We start from the raw sequence: 14,394 nt of genomic DNA, 5'->3' as shown, positions 1-14,394 counted from the left end.
GAGGCAATCAGATACGCATTTATCTCAGTGAGCAGAGGGATGACTTTGAATAGACTGGGAGGCAGGTTTGCCCTAAGCCATTCCCAGCTTGACTTTTCCTTTTAGCTTATGATTTGGGAGTCCTGATATTTATTTTTCCTTCACACCTCCTATTTCCTTTTTCCTTCCCTCCTACCCCACATTGCCTTTATTGTGCAGGGTTCTATTCCAGCCAGCTTGGACACTAGGCTTGTGGAAATTCAGTTTAGAATTTAAGGACAGAAGAGGAAGGTTGGGGCTTGAGAAGGTGTGTGCTGGATCCAGATCATACAGCCTTGAGAAATCCCCGGAGGACAGATGTCTAAGGTGGGACACGAATTGACAATTAGCTTACCAGCTTCACCTGAACCCAGGTTTGACCCCAGAACCATGCCAGCATTTCCCAACCGCATTTGGAGCTGAGCAGACCAGGATGGATCCCATGAATGAGTCCATATGCTGGGCTGGAACCAACCTTCCATGGTGTAAGGGCTGTTGGTGGTAAGGGCTGAATTGTGTCCTGCCACCAAATTCTCATGTTGAAGTCCTAACCCCAAGTACCTCAGAATCTGACAGTATTTGAAGATATGGCCTTTTGTTTTGTTTTGTTTTGTTTTGTTTTGAGACTGAGTCTCACTCTGGCACCCAGCCTGGAGTGCAATGGCACGGCACGATCTCAGCTCACTGCAACCTCCACCTCCCAGGTTCAAGCGATGTGCATGCTTCAGCCTCCCGAGTAGCTGGGATTAGGGGCATGCACCACCACACCCAGCTAATTTTTGTATTTTTATTAGAGACAAGGTTTCACCATGTTGGCCAGGCTGGTCTCAAATTCCTGACCTCAAGTGATCCAGCCGCCTCTGCCTCCCAAAGTGCTGGGATTACAGGTGTGAGTCACTGCATTGGTGGCGCCCACTGCAGGCATTCATTAATTAGAGGCCAGGGGTGCTGTTTAACATTCTACAATGTACAGGACAACCCTGCTCCCCAACAAATGTGTGTGGGTCTTAATCCAATATGGCTGGTGTCCTTATGAGAAGAGACTAAGACACAGACACACGCAGAGGAGAGACCATGTGAAGACCCCGAAAGATGACCATCTACGAGCCAAGGAGAGAGGACTTAGAAGGAATCAGTCCTGCTGACGCCTTGATCTTGGACTTCCAGCCTCCAAAACTGTGAGAAAATAAATTTCTGTTGTTCAAGTACCCAGTATTTGGTACTTAGATATGGCAGCCCCAGCAAACTAATACATTAGGGTTTTTTTTTTTTTTTTTTTTAGAAATTGAAGTACAGAGTTGGGTGTGAAGATTTCTGGGGATCAGTGTTGGAAAATCCTATAAGAACACGAGGAAAGGCCAGGCATGGTGGCTCACACCTGTAATCCCAGCACTTTGGGAGGCTGCGGCAGGTGGATCACTTGAGGTCAGATTTCGAGACCTGCTTAGCCAAAACATGGCAAAACCCAAAATCGTAGAGGTCTATGAAAAATACAAAAATTAGGTGGGCATGGTGGCAGGGGCCTGTAATCCCAGCTACTCAGGAGGCTGGGGCTGGGAAATCCCTTGAGCCTGGGAGGTGGAGGATGCAGTGAGCCAAGATCACGCCACTGTCCTGCAGCTTGGGTGGCAGAGCAAGACTCAGTCTCAAAAAAAAAAAAAAAAAAAGGAACATGAGGAAGGCAGACTAGGGCAGAGTGAGAAGTTGCATTCAGTGAGGTTGCAACCAACATGGAGTTTTGGAGCTGGGATGCCCTGCCCTTCAGCACTGTTCCAAATTGAGGCAAGGGACCTCTGTTTTCCTACATCAGTCATTCTCAAGGTGAAGGGAGTGTGATTTTGCTCCTAAGGAGGTGTTTGGCTGTCACACTGGGAAGCAGGGGTGGCGAGTGTCCACTGCAGCATTCATTAATTAGAGGCCAGAGGTGCTGTTTAACATTCAACAATGCACAAGATAACCCTGCCCCCCAACAAAGAACCATCCAGCTCAAATGTCAATAGTGCTGAGATTGAGAAACTCTGTCTACATCAAGGAGCCACTGGCCATGGGCTGCTCTTGCAAGGGTATGCCTTTGGGCAGATCCCAGCAGCTTAGGGCAATTCCCAGTGTGGCGTGTAGCTGTGAGCTCATGTTCCCAACAGATTGGAAATGCGTGTGTTTGCCATGAAGAGAGGATCTCAGCAGAGCAGAGTCACTCTCTGGCCCCTCAGACTGCTCTTTCTTATGTTATAAAAATAATGACCTACCATAATTAGGACCTGATATAGTTTGGATACTTGCTTTGCTCAAATCTCAGTATTGAAATGTAATCCCCCATGTTGGAGGCGAGCCCTGGCAGGAGGTGATTGGATAATGGGGATGAATTTCTCATGAATGGTTTAGCACCATCCCATTGATGCTGTCCTCATGATAGTGAGTTCTCGTGAGAGCAGGTTGTTTAAAAGTGTGTGGCAAAAAATATAAAAAATAAAAATAAAAAAGTATGTAACAGGCTGGGCGTGGTAGCTCATGCCTATAATCCCAGCACTTTGGGAGGCCAAGGCAGGTGGGTTGCCTGAGCTCAGGAGTTCAAGACCAGCCTGGGCAACATGGCAAAACACTGTTTCTACTAAAAATACAAAAAAATTAGCTAAGCATGGTGGCACATGCTTGCAGTCCCAGCTACTCAGAAGCTGAGGCACCAGAACCTAGGAAGGGGAGGTTGCAGTGAGCCAAGATCGTGCCACTGTACTCCAGCCTGGGTGGCATTGAGATTACCTCAAAAAAAAAAGCTATATATATAAATGTATATATATTCAAATATATATTTAAATACATATATTCTCTCTCTATATATATAGATAGATATAGAGCTCTATCTATCTGTAGAGAGAAACAAAAATAAAATAAATAAAAGTCTGTGGCACCTGCCTCGGTCTCTCTTGCTCGTGCTCTGGCCATGTAAGACATGTCTGCTCCGCCTTCGCCTTCTGCCATGATTGAAAGTTTCCTGAGGCCTTCCTGGAAGTCAAATTGCTATCAGCACCTTGTTTCCTGTACAGTCTGCAGGACTCTGAGCTAATTAAACCTCTTTTCTTTATAAATTACCCTGTCTCAAGTATTTAGTTAACAGCAATGCAAGAACGACCTAATACAAGACCATATCCTGTAGGCTTTACATATATTATCTCTCTTAGGCCTCATAAAAAGCCCAAGAGGTGGTTTTCATCGCCCCATTTTATAGCACAGGAATCTGAGACTCAGAGAAGGTTAATCACTCACCTAAGGTTACTGAGCTTGTCAGTTACAGGACCAGAATTTGAATCCAGGACTGTCAGCCTTCAACCTCTGGCTTTTTTGCAAATAGGAGAGACAACATTTGCTAAAACAAGAGCAGCACTCATAGGAGGAGGAGGATGAACTGCAAGCTTAGCCTGGAATGAACATAGAGCCCAGATTCAGAGCAGCACGAAGCCCTGAAACAATGTCTGATACTGTGCGAACATTCCAAGGCCAGGCCTGAGCTCAGGATTCCTGGGGAGAAGCCTCCTGCCACCTTCCTATCTGCAAACGTTCATGGGTTATGAAAACTAAGCCCTCTCATCAGGAGGACTTTTCTTTTTTCCCTCCTGAAGGAGAATGCATGGACCTTTAGACTTTGTATGGTAACAGTAATTATAAAAAAAGGAAAAAAAAAAAAACACTTTCTGGTAGTCAATTGTATAAAAATAATTTTATTTACTACTGTAAATAAAGTAGTGCAAAGAGTAGTTTGGACCCACAATATTGCATTACTGATTTATTTACTACCTTAGCAGCATGTAGTATACAGACATTCTGCTCTTTCTCTTCCTCTCTAACACACACATACACAAACACACACGCACACACACACATCCCTGTACAGACTCGGGCAGGCATAAGGGGTAGGGATGAAACTATAAGCTAAAGGCTTACTTTCTGCATATTCCGTTGCTGCCAGTCTATTCTAATGGGTAATTCATGGAGAAGACTACAGTTTAGTACTAAGAATCTTCTAAATGTAATTTCATGGATTGCAATTGAAATGTAAAAGATATCCGACAATGTCATTAAATGATTCGGAAGCGCTGCGACCCTAGACAAATTCAAGGAGAAAAATGTAAACCAATTTACAAAGCTATCGCCCTCCCTGCATTTCCAGGCATAAACAATTTACTTCAAGGTGCCTTATAACTGCTAGGTCTTGGAAGTCAAAGAGAAATCTATCACTTCAGCTTTGAGGAACAGGGCTGTGGCAAACACAGGTACCAAAACATTATCTACCCTGTAGAGTAGTCATAACTTTCTGTTCTTTGACAAAGGAATGAACCACGCACTACGATTCTTAAGACACATCTTAGTGTATAAGAATCCAGATCTGCCACACGGCAAGCTGTGACTCCTAATACATACAATCACTGGAACAAAGGCTGTGATGACCCAGTAGCCCTCCCCACATGCCCTGTGATCAAGATGTTCCTTGTATGTGTTTGATGACCTTTGGGATTACCACTGCCTGATCTGGGTACTTCCTTGTAAGTTGACTTTAAAAAAAAAGGACACCAATTGCAAAATTTGCATCCAGTTGACAAGACATTTAAGGTGTTTATCAGGATCTTGCCCTGGCCCCAGCTTCCCAATATCAGCTGTTGAAAGGATTCTCTCTCATCCGAAGAGAACCGGAGTGCACAGTTCACCCACGTGGCTCCAGGTTATTAGTGACTGTGGGCTGGTCTTGGTCAGAGGCATCTGCAGCTGGAGTCACAGCTGGACTTGCAGTGGACGTGGCAGTGTCTGGGGAGGCCCGGGATGGTCTTGGAGGGGGATCGCTCGCTGCAGAGACACAGGCACAGCAGGTGCTGAATACTCAAAACAGTGCATTCAGGACGTACAACCACACCTAGACTGGCAAGCCAGGAGAGATGCATCTAGTCTAATGACTCTAACACTAACTAGCCAGGCAACTCTGGACCCATTATCTAAGTTTAAGAAGATGCCACCACATGCTGACAATCTGATTTCTAAATAAAAACCCTTCAAGAGTTTCACCTCCAACTGCCAATGCTCATCTCCCAGGGGGCATTCTAGGAAGTTCAAGAATGGGTCCCCAAACTTCTGGCTTTTCCGGATATATGCAGGAATTCTCCTTCGGGCCCCTTCCAGTACCTACAGAAGAGGTCGTGGATTCCAACACTCTTCTGAAAGAATAGGAGAGTGATGGGGAGGGGCAGGGTGTTGTAGAATGATGTGCCCTTTCTAAGGTCATTAAAGCCACTACTCTGGCAGGTGATCTAGTGATTAGAGCCCTAATGATGAGGTACAAAGACCATTTTGCAACAGTCAGGAGAACTGGTCTGGGCAAGTCTCATTTATCTGCTGCTAACAAGTGACCTTGGGATAGATACAGACGGCAGACATTTTGGTTGTAGAATGTTTGAGTCTCCTGGGCCTCGGTTTCGTCACTTGTGAACTCAGAGTCTTGGATTAGATGATCTTGAAACCCACTTTGATCCTAAGACTTACCTTCCTGATGATCTCTGAGGAAGTTAATGAAGTACTAAGGCATGTATTTTCAAGCTCAGGGAAATGTTTAAATCACCATGGTAACAAGATAAATCAGCAATCAGTTTTTTGATTTTTTTTTTAAAAAGTGCCAATGTGTAAATGTAGAAAGAATGTATAATTAGCATTGCCACCGTTTAAATCTTTGGTAAGAGCGTAGTAAAAATGTTCGACGTCTCTACAGGAAGTTAGTCATTATCTGTGTGAGGACTCCCCCTCTTCCACTGGGGGGTTTGCAATCACTGCACAAGACCCCCACAGCCCAGCCTAATTTTAAAGGGGCCTCTTTGTCTGTGCTCACCTGGAATGTGCGCTAATTTTATTACTGGCCTAGAATCAAGGTAACCAGGACAATAAGCATGCTGTTTAAAAAATTACAGAGTATATTCCAGAGCCAAATAGGAGTGATTTGTGAATTATTTGCTTCCTGGGGGACCATTTTCTGTACATTAGTGAGAATTATCAAGAACTGGCCCAAACTGCAGCCCATGGGCCAAACGTAGTCATTGCTTGTTTTTGTGTGGCTCATGGTTTAAAAACAGTTTCTACACGGTTGAACAGAAGAAGAGTAATATTTCATGACACGTGAAAAATATATGAAATTCAAATTTTGCATCCATAGTAAAGATTTATTAGAAACCCAGCCACAGGCTTTGCACCGTGGCTCATGCCTGTAATCCCAGCACTTTGGGAGGCCCAGGCAGGCAGATAACCCAAGGTCAGGAGTTTGAGACCAGCCTGGCCAACATGGTGAAACCCCGTCTCTATAAAAAATACAAAAATTAGCTGGGCGTGGTGGCACGTGCCTGTCATCCCAGCTACTCGGGTGGCTAAAGCAGGAGAATTGCTTGAACCTGGGAGTCGGAGGTTGCAGTGAGCCGAGATTGGGCCACTGCACTCCAGCCTGGGCGACAGAGCGAGATTCCGTCTCAAAAAAAAAAAAAGAAAGAAAGAAAAAGAAAAAAGAAACCCAGCCACAATGGCTGCTTTTCGGCTACAGCGGCAGAGTGGAGTAGTTGTGACCAAGACAGCTCTGAGGGCCCAAAATGTTTATTATCTGGTCCTTTACAGAAAAAGTTTGCTGATCTCTGCTGTTGTTAGGAAGAACATCTGCTTGCCGACTGACCAGATGGAAGCAAAAAGGAAAGAATATGTGGGACTATGTTGAATTCATCCTGAAATGAGAGAATGTTTGCACAAAGGCGGTATAAAGGGGAAAGCCCTAGAAATTGTATGCTATAAGTAAGATCATGCCGACTTCATCTGGGCCTCTGGATCTAGCAGAGACCAGATTCATGTCACTGAAACACTTTTCAGGAGTGGAGATACTGGTAAGATGTGAAACTAATGAGATAGGACAGGAGTACAACCTCCTCATGAAATCTCTCTGACTATAAGGCTACTGCTTTCTTCATAAGCACGACTTTGTGACATTTTACTATAATTTTAGTAGAAACCTCATTAGCTGGAAATGTAGATGACAGGAAACAGTAGGAAAAGGTTTAATTAATCTTATACATATCACCTTACTCTTTTTAAAAGAACATTAGGCTAACCACTTAGCCGGAAGGAATGAGTTGTCTTAAGTTATAAATGTATTGAATAGGTTGACGTTGGTTTAAAAGGTTACCTAGTTGTACCGAGGAACTAGTAGTTCTACAAATCTTGCTCTATATGGTGTATTCTATTGAGACATAAAGTTGGCATGATATTAGTAAGACAGGGTTCTTTCTTTGAAATAGTGACTTCTATTTTCCCCTTCTGTTCTTGCCTTTAGCTTCCTTCAGGCAGCTGGCCAGGCTCCATGATTTTTTGGTCTCAGGGGAGGTTTGTGGCCGGGCAGAAGTGGAGATGGCTCCAGACATAGACTTTACTTTAGGATTTTTTGTTTTTCAAAAGCCTGATCCATTAAGGCAATTATGCTTGGTGAACCCTCCCAAAGAGTGGACAAAGGAGAACCCTTTTGAGATGCAACAGGTGAGGAAAGGAGCTTCTTGGAGTCCTTGGGTTGTACCCACAGCAGGGCCTCTACCTTGCCCCATCAGCAATCAGAAATGAAGACTTGGGAGAAGAAAGGCTAATGACACTTGGCTTTGGCAAAGATGATGGAGTGCCCAGGGGACCCAGAAGCTGCAAAGCCAATGGACCTGGGGGAACAGTGTAGGCCCAGGGTGATGTGTGTCCTACTATCAGACTGGTGACTATCTGAGTGACCCTAGGACCACCCAAACCCAGGGACCTTTCCACTACTGTGGGAGGCATAAGCCGCAAGAAAGACTGAGCTGCCTGGTGGGATGTGAGCCAGGAGTCAAACACAAGTTCCCTTGAAGGAAAGAATATATATATTTATCTATAAATATACATGTATTCTTTATATATATATATATATATATAAAGAAATATATATTCGTTATATATAAATATATGTATTCTTTTTATATATAAATATATATGATGAAGATCAAGACATTGACTAATCTATTGAAAGTACCAATTGAGCTATCTTGGTATTTTTGATAGATTAGTCAATGTCTTTGTTGAAATGCTTTAAAAAATAGTTGAATGGGCCGGGTGTGGTGGCTCACGCCTGTAATCCCAGCACTTTGGGAGGCCGGGGCAGGCAGATCACGAGGTCATGAGTTCGAGACCAGCCTGACCAACATGGTGAAACCCTGTCTCTACTAAAAATATAAAAATTAGCTGGGTGTGGTGGTGCGCACCTGTAATCCCAGCTACTCAGGAGGCTGAGGCAGAAGAATTGCTTAAATCCAGGAGGCAGAGGTTACAGTGATCTGAGATCATGCCACTGTACTCCAGCCTGGATGACAGAGTAAGACTCCATCTCAAAAAAAAAAAAAAATAGTTGAATGGGCCAGGTGTGGTGGCTCATGTCTGTAATCCCAATACTTTGGGAGGCTGAGGTGGGTGGATCACTTGAGATCAGGAGTTCAAGACCAGCCCAGCCAACATGGTGAAACCGCATCTCTACTAAAAATACAAAAATTAGCTGGGCATGGTGGCGCACACCTGTAGTCCCAGTTACTTGGGAGGCTGAGGCAGGAGAATCGCTTGAACTCAGGAGGCGGTGGTTGCAGTGAGCTGAGATCTCACCACTGCACTCCAGCCTGGGCAATAGGGTGAGACTCCATCTCCAAAAAAAAAAAAAAAAAAAAAAAAGGTTGAATGTTTTAGAAAGAGTCTAATAGCAAAGAAAAGCATACTAAGCTTTGGTCATTATGTCTGTTTCTGAGGTAAATCAAGCTATTTATGTGTAGGTGTTACCTAGTGTCAGCATGCTTTAATTGCAGGTAAAGTGCCCCAGAGGACATACTCCTTGAGAACTAGCAGCTAACATTTGTGGTTTTGCTTTTGTTTTGTTTTGTTTTTGAGATGGAGTTTCATTCTTGTTGCCGAGGCTGGAGTGCAATGGCGTGATCTCGGCTCTCTGCAGCCTCTGCCTCCCAGCTTCAGGTGATTCTCCTGCCTCAGCCTCCCAAGTAGCTGGAATTACAGGCATGCCCACCATGCCCAGCTAATTTTTGTATTATTAGTAGAGATGGGGTTTCACCATGTTGGTCAGATTGGTCTCAAACTCCTGACCTCAGGTGATCTACCTGCCTTGGCCTCCCAAACTGCTAGGTGTGAGCCACTGTGCCCAGCCCATTTGTGGAGTTTTAAACACTTTACATGTGTTACCTCATTTGGTTATCTCAACTACAACAGGCAGTGGGTGTACTACTATTTCTACTACTTACAGAAGAGGGAACTGAGGCACAGATAGGCTCCTTCCTTTGCCCAAGGTCACATAGTTAGCTAGTGGTAGGGCCAGAATCTTAGCAGCATGACTTCCACACCAATGCTGTTAACTACCGTCCTGCACTGCTAGCCTTCTGAATGCAGGGCAATTTAATGTGGCAAATGCCATGACGTGTCAACTATATATCACAGAGCATATAAACTCAGGAGGAAAATGAAGGTAGTTGGAGCTGAACGCAAAATGGATGGACAGCTCAACTGCAAGTCTTGACTATAAATCATTACTTTTTAAAAACAACTGACTGAAAAAAATGCAAATCACAAAATGACAAAACTCTCTAACTTATAACAACAATCCTCACCCAAAGCTGCTGACGGGAGGCTCCTAACTCTCAAATCCGTTTCCTCTTTTTCACACTGTCCGTCAGCACCCATAGTTCATTATTAAGTTTGTTTCACAACACCATGGCTGCTACATGCACCCATCCCTGTCTTCCCCCAGCTGTGGGGCAGCTCTCAGGACCTTGTGCCAGCTCATCAGGGAGACACCAAGTGGTAGAAACTTGGTCTCTGAGCAGCATCACCTTTGCGGTGGCTTCTCCTCACCTCCTCCGTGCCTCGATTTCCCTGCCCCATCATCCCATCAGCTCCACTGTGCCGCTGGAGTACCTTCTTACTTAAAAAGTATTGAAAGGCCAGTCGCAGTGGCTTAGGCCTGTAGTCCCAGCACTTTGGGAGCCCAAGGCAGGTAGATCACTTGAGGTCAGGAGTTCGAGACCTGCCTGGCCAACATGACGAAACCCCGAAACCCCGCCTGTACTAAAAGTACAAAAATCAGCTGGGGGTGGTGGCGCGCACCTGTAATTCCATCTACTCAGTCGGCTGAGGCAGGAGAATCACCTGAGTCCGAGAGGTGGAGGTTGCAGTGAGCCGAGACTGTACCACTGTACTCCAGCCTAGGCGACAGTGAGACTCCGTCTCAACATAAATAAATAAATAAATAAGGTCAGGTGTGGTGGCTCACACCTGTAATCCCAGCACTTTGGGAGGCTGAGGTGGGTAGATCACCTGAGGTTGGGATTTTGAGACCAGATACTAAAAACAGAAAATTAGCCAGGCATGGTGGCACATGCCTGTATTCCCAGCTACTTGGGAGGCTGAGGCAGGAGAATCGCTTGAACCCAGAAGGCGGAGGTTGTGGTGAGCCGAAATCATTCCATTAGACTCCAGCCTGGGCAACAAGAGTGAAACTCAATCTCAAAAATAAATAAATAAAATAAATAAATAAATACAAAAATTATTGACAAATTTGCACTTTGATGAGGACTTTTTAAAATGCAAAAATAATGTACTACAACTTTTTTTTTTTTTTTTTTTTTTTTTTTTTTAGACAGGGTCTCATTCTGTTGCCCAGGCTGGAGTGCCATGGTGTGATCATAGCTCACTGCAGCCTTGAACTCCTGGGTGCAAAAGATTCTCCTGCCTCAGCCTCCCCAGTAGCTGGGACTGCAGGCATATGCAACCACATCTGGATAATTTTTATTTTATTTTATTTTATTTTATTTTAGAGACAGGGTCTCGCTATGTTGCCCAGGTTGGTCTCAAACTCCTGAGCTCAAGTGATCCTCCCTCCTGGGCCTGTCAAAGTGTTGGAATTATAGGAGTGAGTCACTGTGCTTGGCCTCCTGGTCTTTATTTCCTTATCTGGGCAAGCTACTTCACCTCTCTGCCTCAGTTTCCTCATCTGTAAAATAAAGGGCATAGAATTAAATAATTTTTATGATCTTATCCAAACATAGCCTTCTTTAGACTGCTCAAGCAAGAAGTAGGTATGTGCTGGAGAAAGCAATTGAAAAAGTTTGAGAAAAACGATGAAAATGTATGAAAGAACTATGGGGATATAGGAAAAGCAAAACATCACAGGACAGGAGAGACACGGAGACAAGAATGTGAAGAGACTAATAATGAAGGCATGGAGACAGAAAAAAGAGATGACTTCTGATCAAAGCAATTCCACCCGCCCATGAATTTTCATGGCTACCAGCTGGCATAAAATCATAAAGACAAATTTCAGTTCCTCTAACGGAATTGCATTTGTAATAATCATCACAATATTTCTACAGAGTAAAAATGACAAAGATAATTTGAAATGGAAAACACTGACAAGATGCAAAATAAATGACTATACCTGGCAACAAATTTAGGGACGGGACAGAATTTGCATGAGTGAAGTTTATTAACTGGCAGACCACGGGGCATCAAGCCCGGAAGGTTTTGATGGGTCCCTGTTAACCTCCTCAGGTAAATCAGAGAGAAATGATTTCGCAGTAGCTCCTTGCAACAGTGACTTCCTTCCCACCGTGGAAGAGACGGTGACGTGCACCCCTTTCACTTTTCATTATCTGCTACACAAATAACAGCTATGCAAATGCTCCAATGCCATGTCCAGTCCTAATCTACACATTTGCAAATGTCTCTGTTTGTCTCCATGAGTTATTATATCCTTTTGTAGCCGTCTGAGATGGTAAAAAATCAGTTTTCTTTCTCTCGAGAGACCAGAGACGTCTGTGGGTGTGAGTACCTACTATGCATGAGTTATCGCAAATGACACGACGGGGGCCTTCCTCTTACTCAGCTTATGGTCTAGTAGAGGAGATAAATGTAAGAGCTAACATTTATTGGGAAGGTTTTATATGCCAGATAAATGTAACAGCTAATGTTTAACTACAGTTGTCATTTTGATAAGTGTCTTGTGTGTATTTTTTTTTCACTTAAGATTTTTTTCATTTTATGTTCCTGGGAAGTAGCTACTCTCATAACCTCATTGTATTGATGAGAAATTTGGGGATCAGAAAGGTTAAATAACTTGTCATAAGTCACACAGCTAATGAGTAGCCAGGCCTGGACTCTAAGCCCAAATAGAAGCAAGTAAGGCTTGCTTGTCCTTAACTGCTATTCTATACTAGCTCAGAAAAATAACAATGATTAGTGGAAACCATGCTCAACTAAATGTCCACTTTACGATTCCTGCTCAGTCCCTCCCTCTGAGTCCGTGTGGCCGAGGATTTTATTCATTATGAGTGTTTGTTTATCCTCTTACACATTTGATTGCTTGACTGAAATGGAAGGGAAGACTTCATGCTGCCAGGGGCTTTGGGGCTGTGTTTTCAGGCACACAGAGGCAGAATTCTGACGGATGTATTTTCAATGGAAGAAGCTGTATTAGGTCAGTTTCTTAAGCTTTTTAAAGAAAATCCTTATTTTGAGGCTTGGTGCGGTAGCCCACGCCTGTAATCCCAGCACTTTGGGAGGCCGAGGCAGCCAGATCACCTGAGGTCAGGAATTCGGGACCAGCCTGGTCAACACGGTGAAATCCTGTCTCTACTAAAAATACAAAAATTAGCCGGGTGTGGTGGTGCACGCCTGTGATCCCAGCTACTTGGGAGGGTGAGGCAGGAGAATTCCTTGAGCCCAGAAGGCAGAGGTTGCAGTGAGCTGAGATCACACCACTGCACTCCAGCCTGGGTGACAGAACGAGACTCCATCTCAAAATAAAATAAAATAAAATAAAATAAAATAAAATAAAATAAAATAAAATAAAATCCTTATTTTGAAAAATACAATAGTAACTTTGTGGCCTCCCAACAGCCAGGAATTTCATATACCTCTAGAAGGATTCCCATCCTGTGAAAGACGACCCTAGGGATAGGAGATAGCATGACCAAGGGCACCAGGAGGGAAAACACAATTTTTCTGGTAGACCAAAAAAAGAAAAAAAAAAAACCCTGCTTTTTTTTACATATTGCTTTCGCTTTTTATAAATCTTTACCTGAGACAGACTGGAAATACTGCACAGTCCAGGCGATCAATATGGACAGCAGAAAGGTTCCCAGAAAGTAGATCTGCAAACATCAGAAGCATGAATTAGTGACTGACAAAGGCCAGAGGCCACAAGGGCGGGGCCGGTGGGAGATGAAACCTACCAGGGCTGAGTGCAGGACAGCACCCCAGAGAAGCCGCAAATGCAGGTAAAGCCAGGCCAAGGAGCAGGGGCTGAAGGATTCCTCATTACTGTGGCTCCAGCACCTGCAGACAAAGCCCAGGGCATCTTGACGTGTCAGCCAACTTTGGTGGCACGACCCAGGACTGGCATTTTCAGATCCACAAACCTACATTCTTCTGCTTTTGGACAAATGAGCACACTCAACTGACAAAGATGAGAGACAAAGAAATAAAGCCAGTGGCCAAATAAGTGGTTTGGCCTGATCTGACATTCTAGAATCCCAGTAGAAAGTTTAGAAAAAGGTCAGTTTTGTCCTTAATTAAGAGTCAAGTCTGTTCTGCTGTGGTGACAGCAAAAATTTAAAAATAAATAAAATAAAAGTCAAGCAAGACGCTGAAGCACAGGACCCACTAGAACAGTATTTCTCTTTAAAGCGCAGATGTAGGAATGCCTCCTTATCTTTCAAAAAAGCATCAGCTAATTAGGCCAGGCACGGTGGCTCACACCTGTAATCCCAGCACTTTGGGAGGCTGAGGCAGGTGGATCACTTGAGGCCAGGAGTTCGAGACCAGCCTGGCCAACATGGCGAAACCCTGTCTCTATTAAAAACACAAAAATTAGCCTGGTGTGATGGTGCACGCCTGTAATCCCAGCTACTTAGGAGGCTGAGGCATGAGAATCACTTGAACCCAAGAAGTGGAGGTTGCAGTGAGCTGAGATCACACCACTGCGCTCCAGCCTGAGTGACAGAGCGAGGCCCTGTCTCAAAACAAACAAGAGGCAAGCATGGGCTGATCAGATTGTTATTCTTTCCATTCTCGTGGAAATTTTTGGTCAGCCCTTAAACTTCAGATCAAGTACCTTCTATATCTTAAACTTCAGATACTTGAAAAGAGAAATACACTCAGATCTGGCTGAATGTTTTCTAGTAGAAGCAAACCCTGGGTTTTTTCTTTCTTTTCTCTCTCTCTCTCTCTTTTTTCTTTTTCTTTCTTTTTTTTTTTTTTTTTTTTTTTTTTTTGTTCTTTTAGTAGAGATGAGGCTCCGTCATGTTG

At 44.0% G+C, this 14,394-nt stretch overlaps 1 protein-coding gene across 1 annotated transcript in view; it reads right to left on the bottom strand.

Moving 5' to 3' along the window:
• Positions 1-3,710: 3,710 nt before the first annotated feature.
• The window catches only part of SEL1L3 (SEL1L family member 3), a 116,398-nt gene continuing 105,714 nt past the window's right edge, over positions 3,711-14,394 (bottom strand). The window contains 3 exon segments of the mRNA XM_031664828.1: positions 3,711-4,851; positions 13,166-13,238; positions 13,320-13,422. Of these exon segments, the coding sequence (XP_031520688.1) occupies positions 4,712-4,851; positions 13,166-13,238; positions 13,320-13,422 (316 nt within the window). The 3' untranslated portion in view covers positions 3,711-4,711.

This window comes from Papio anubis, chromosome 3, assembly GCF_008728515.1.
Source record: "Papio anubis isolate 15944 chromosome 3, Panubis1.0, whole genome shotgun sequence".
Classification (NCBI taxonomy): Eukaryota; Metazoa; Chordata; class Mammalia; order Primates; family Cercopithecidae; genus Papio; species Papio anubis.
Note: the sequence above shows the minus strand (reverse complement) of the source record. Positions and strands in the feature narration are given on the sequence as shown.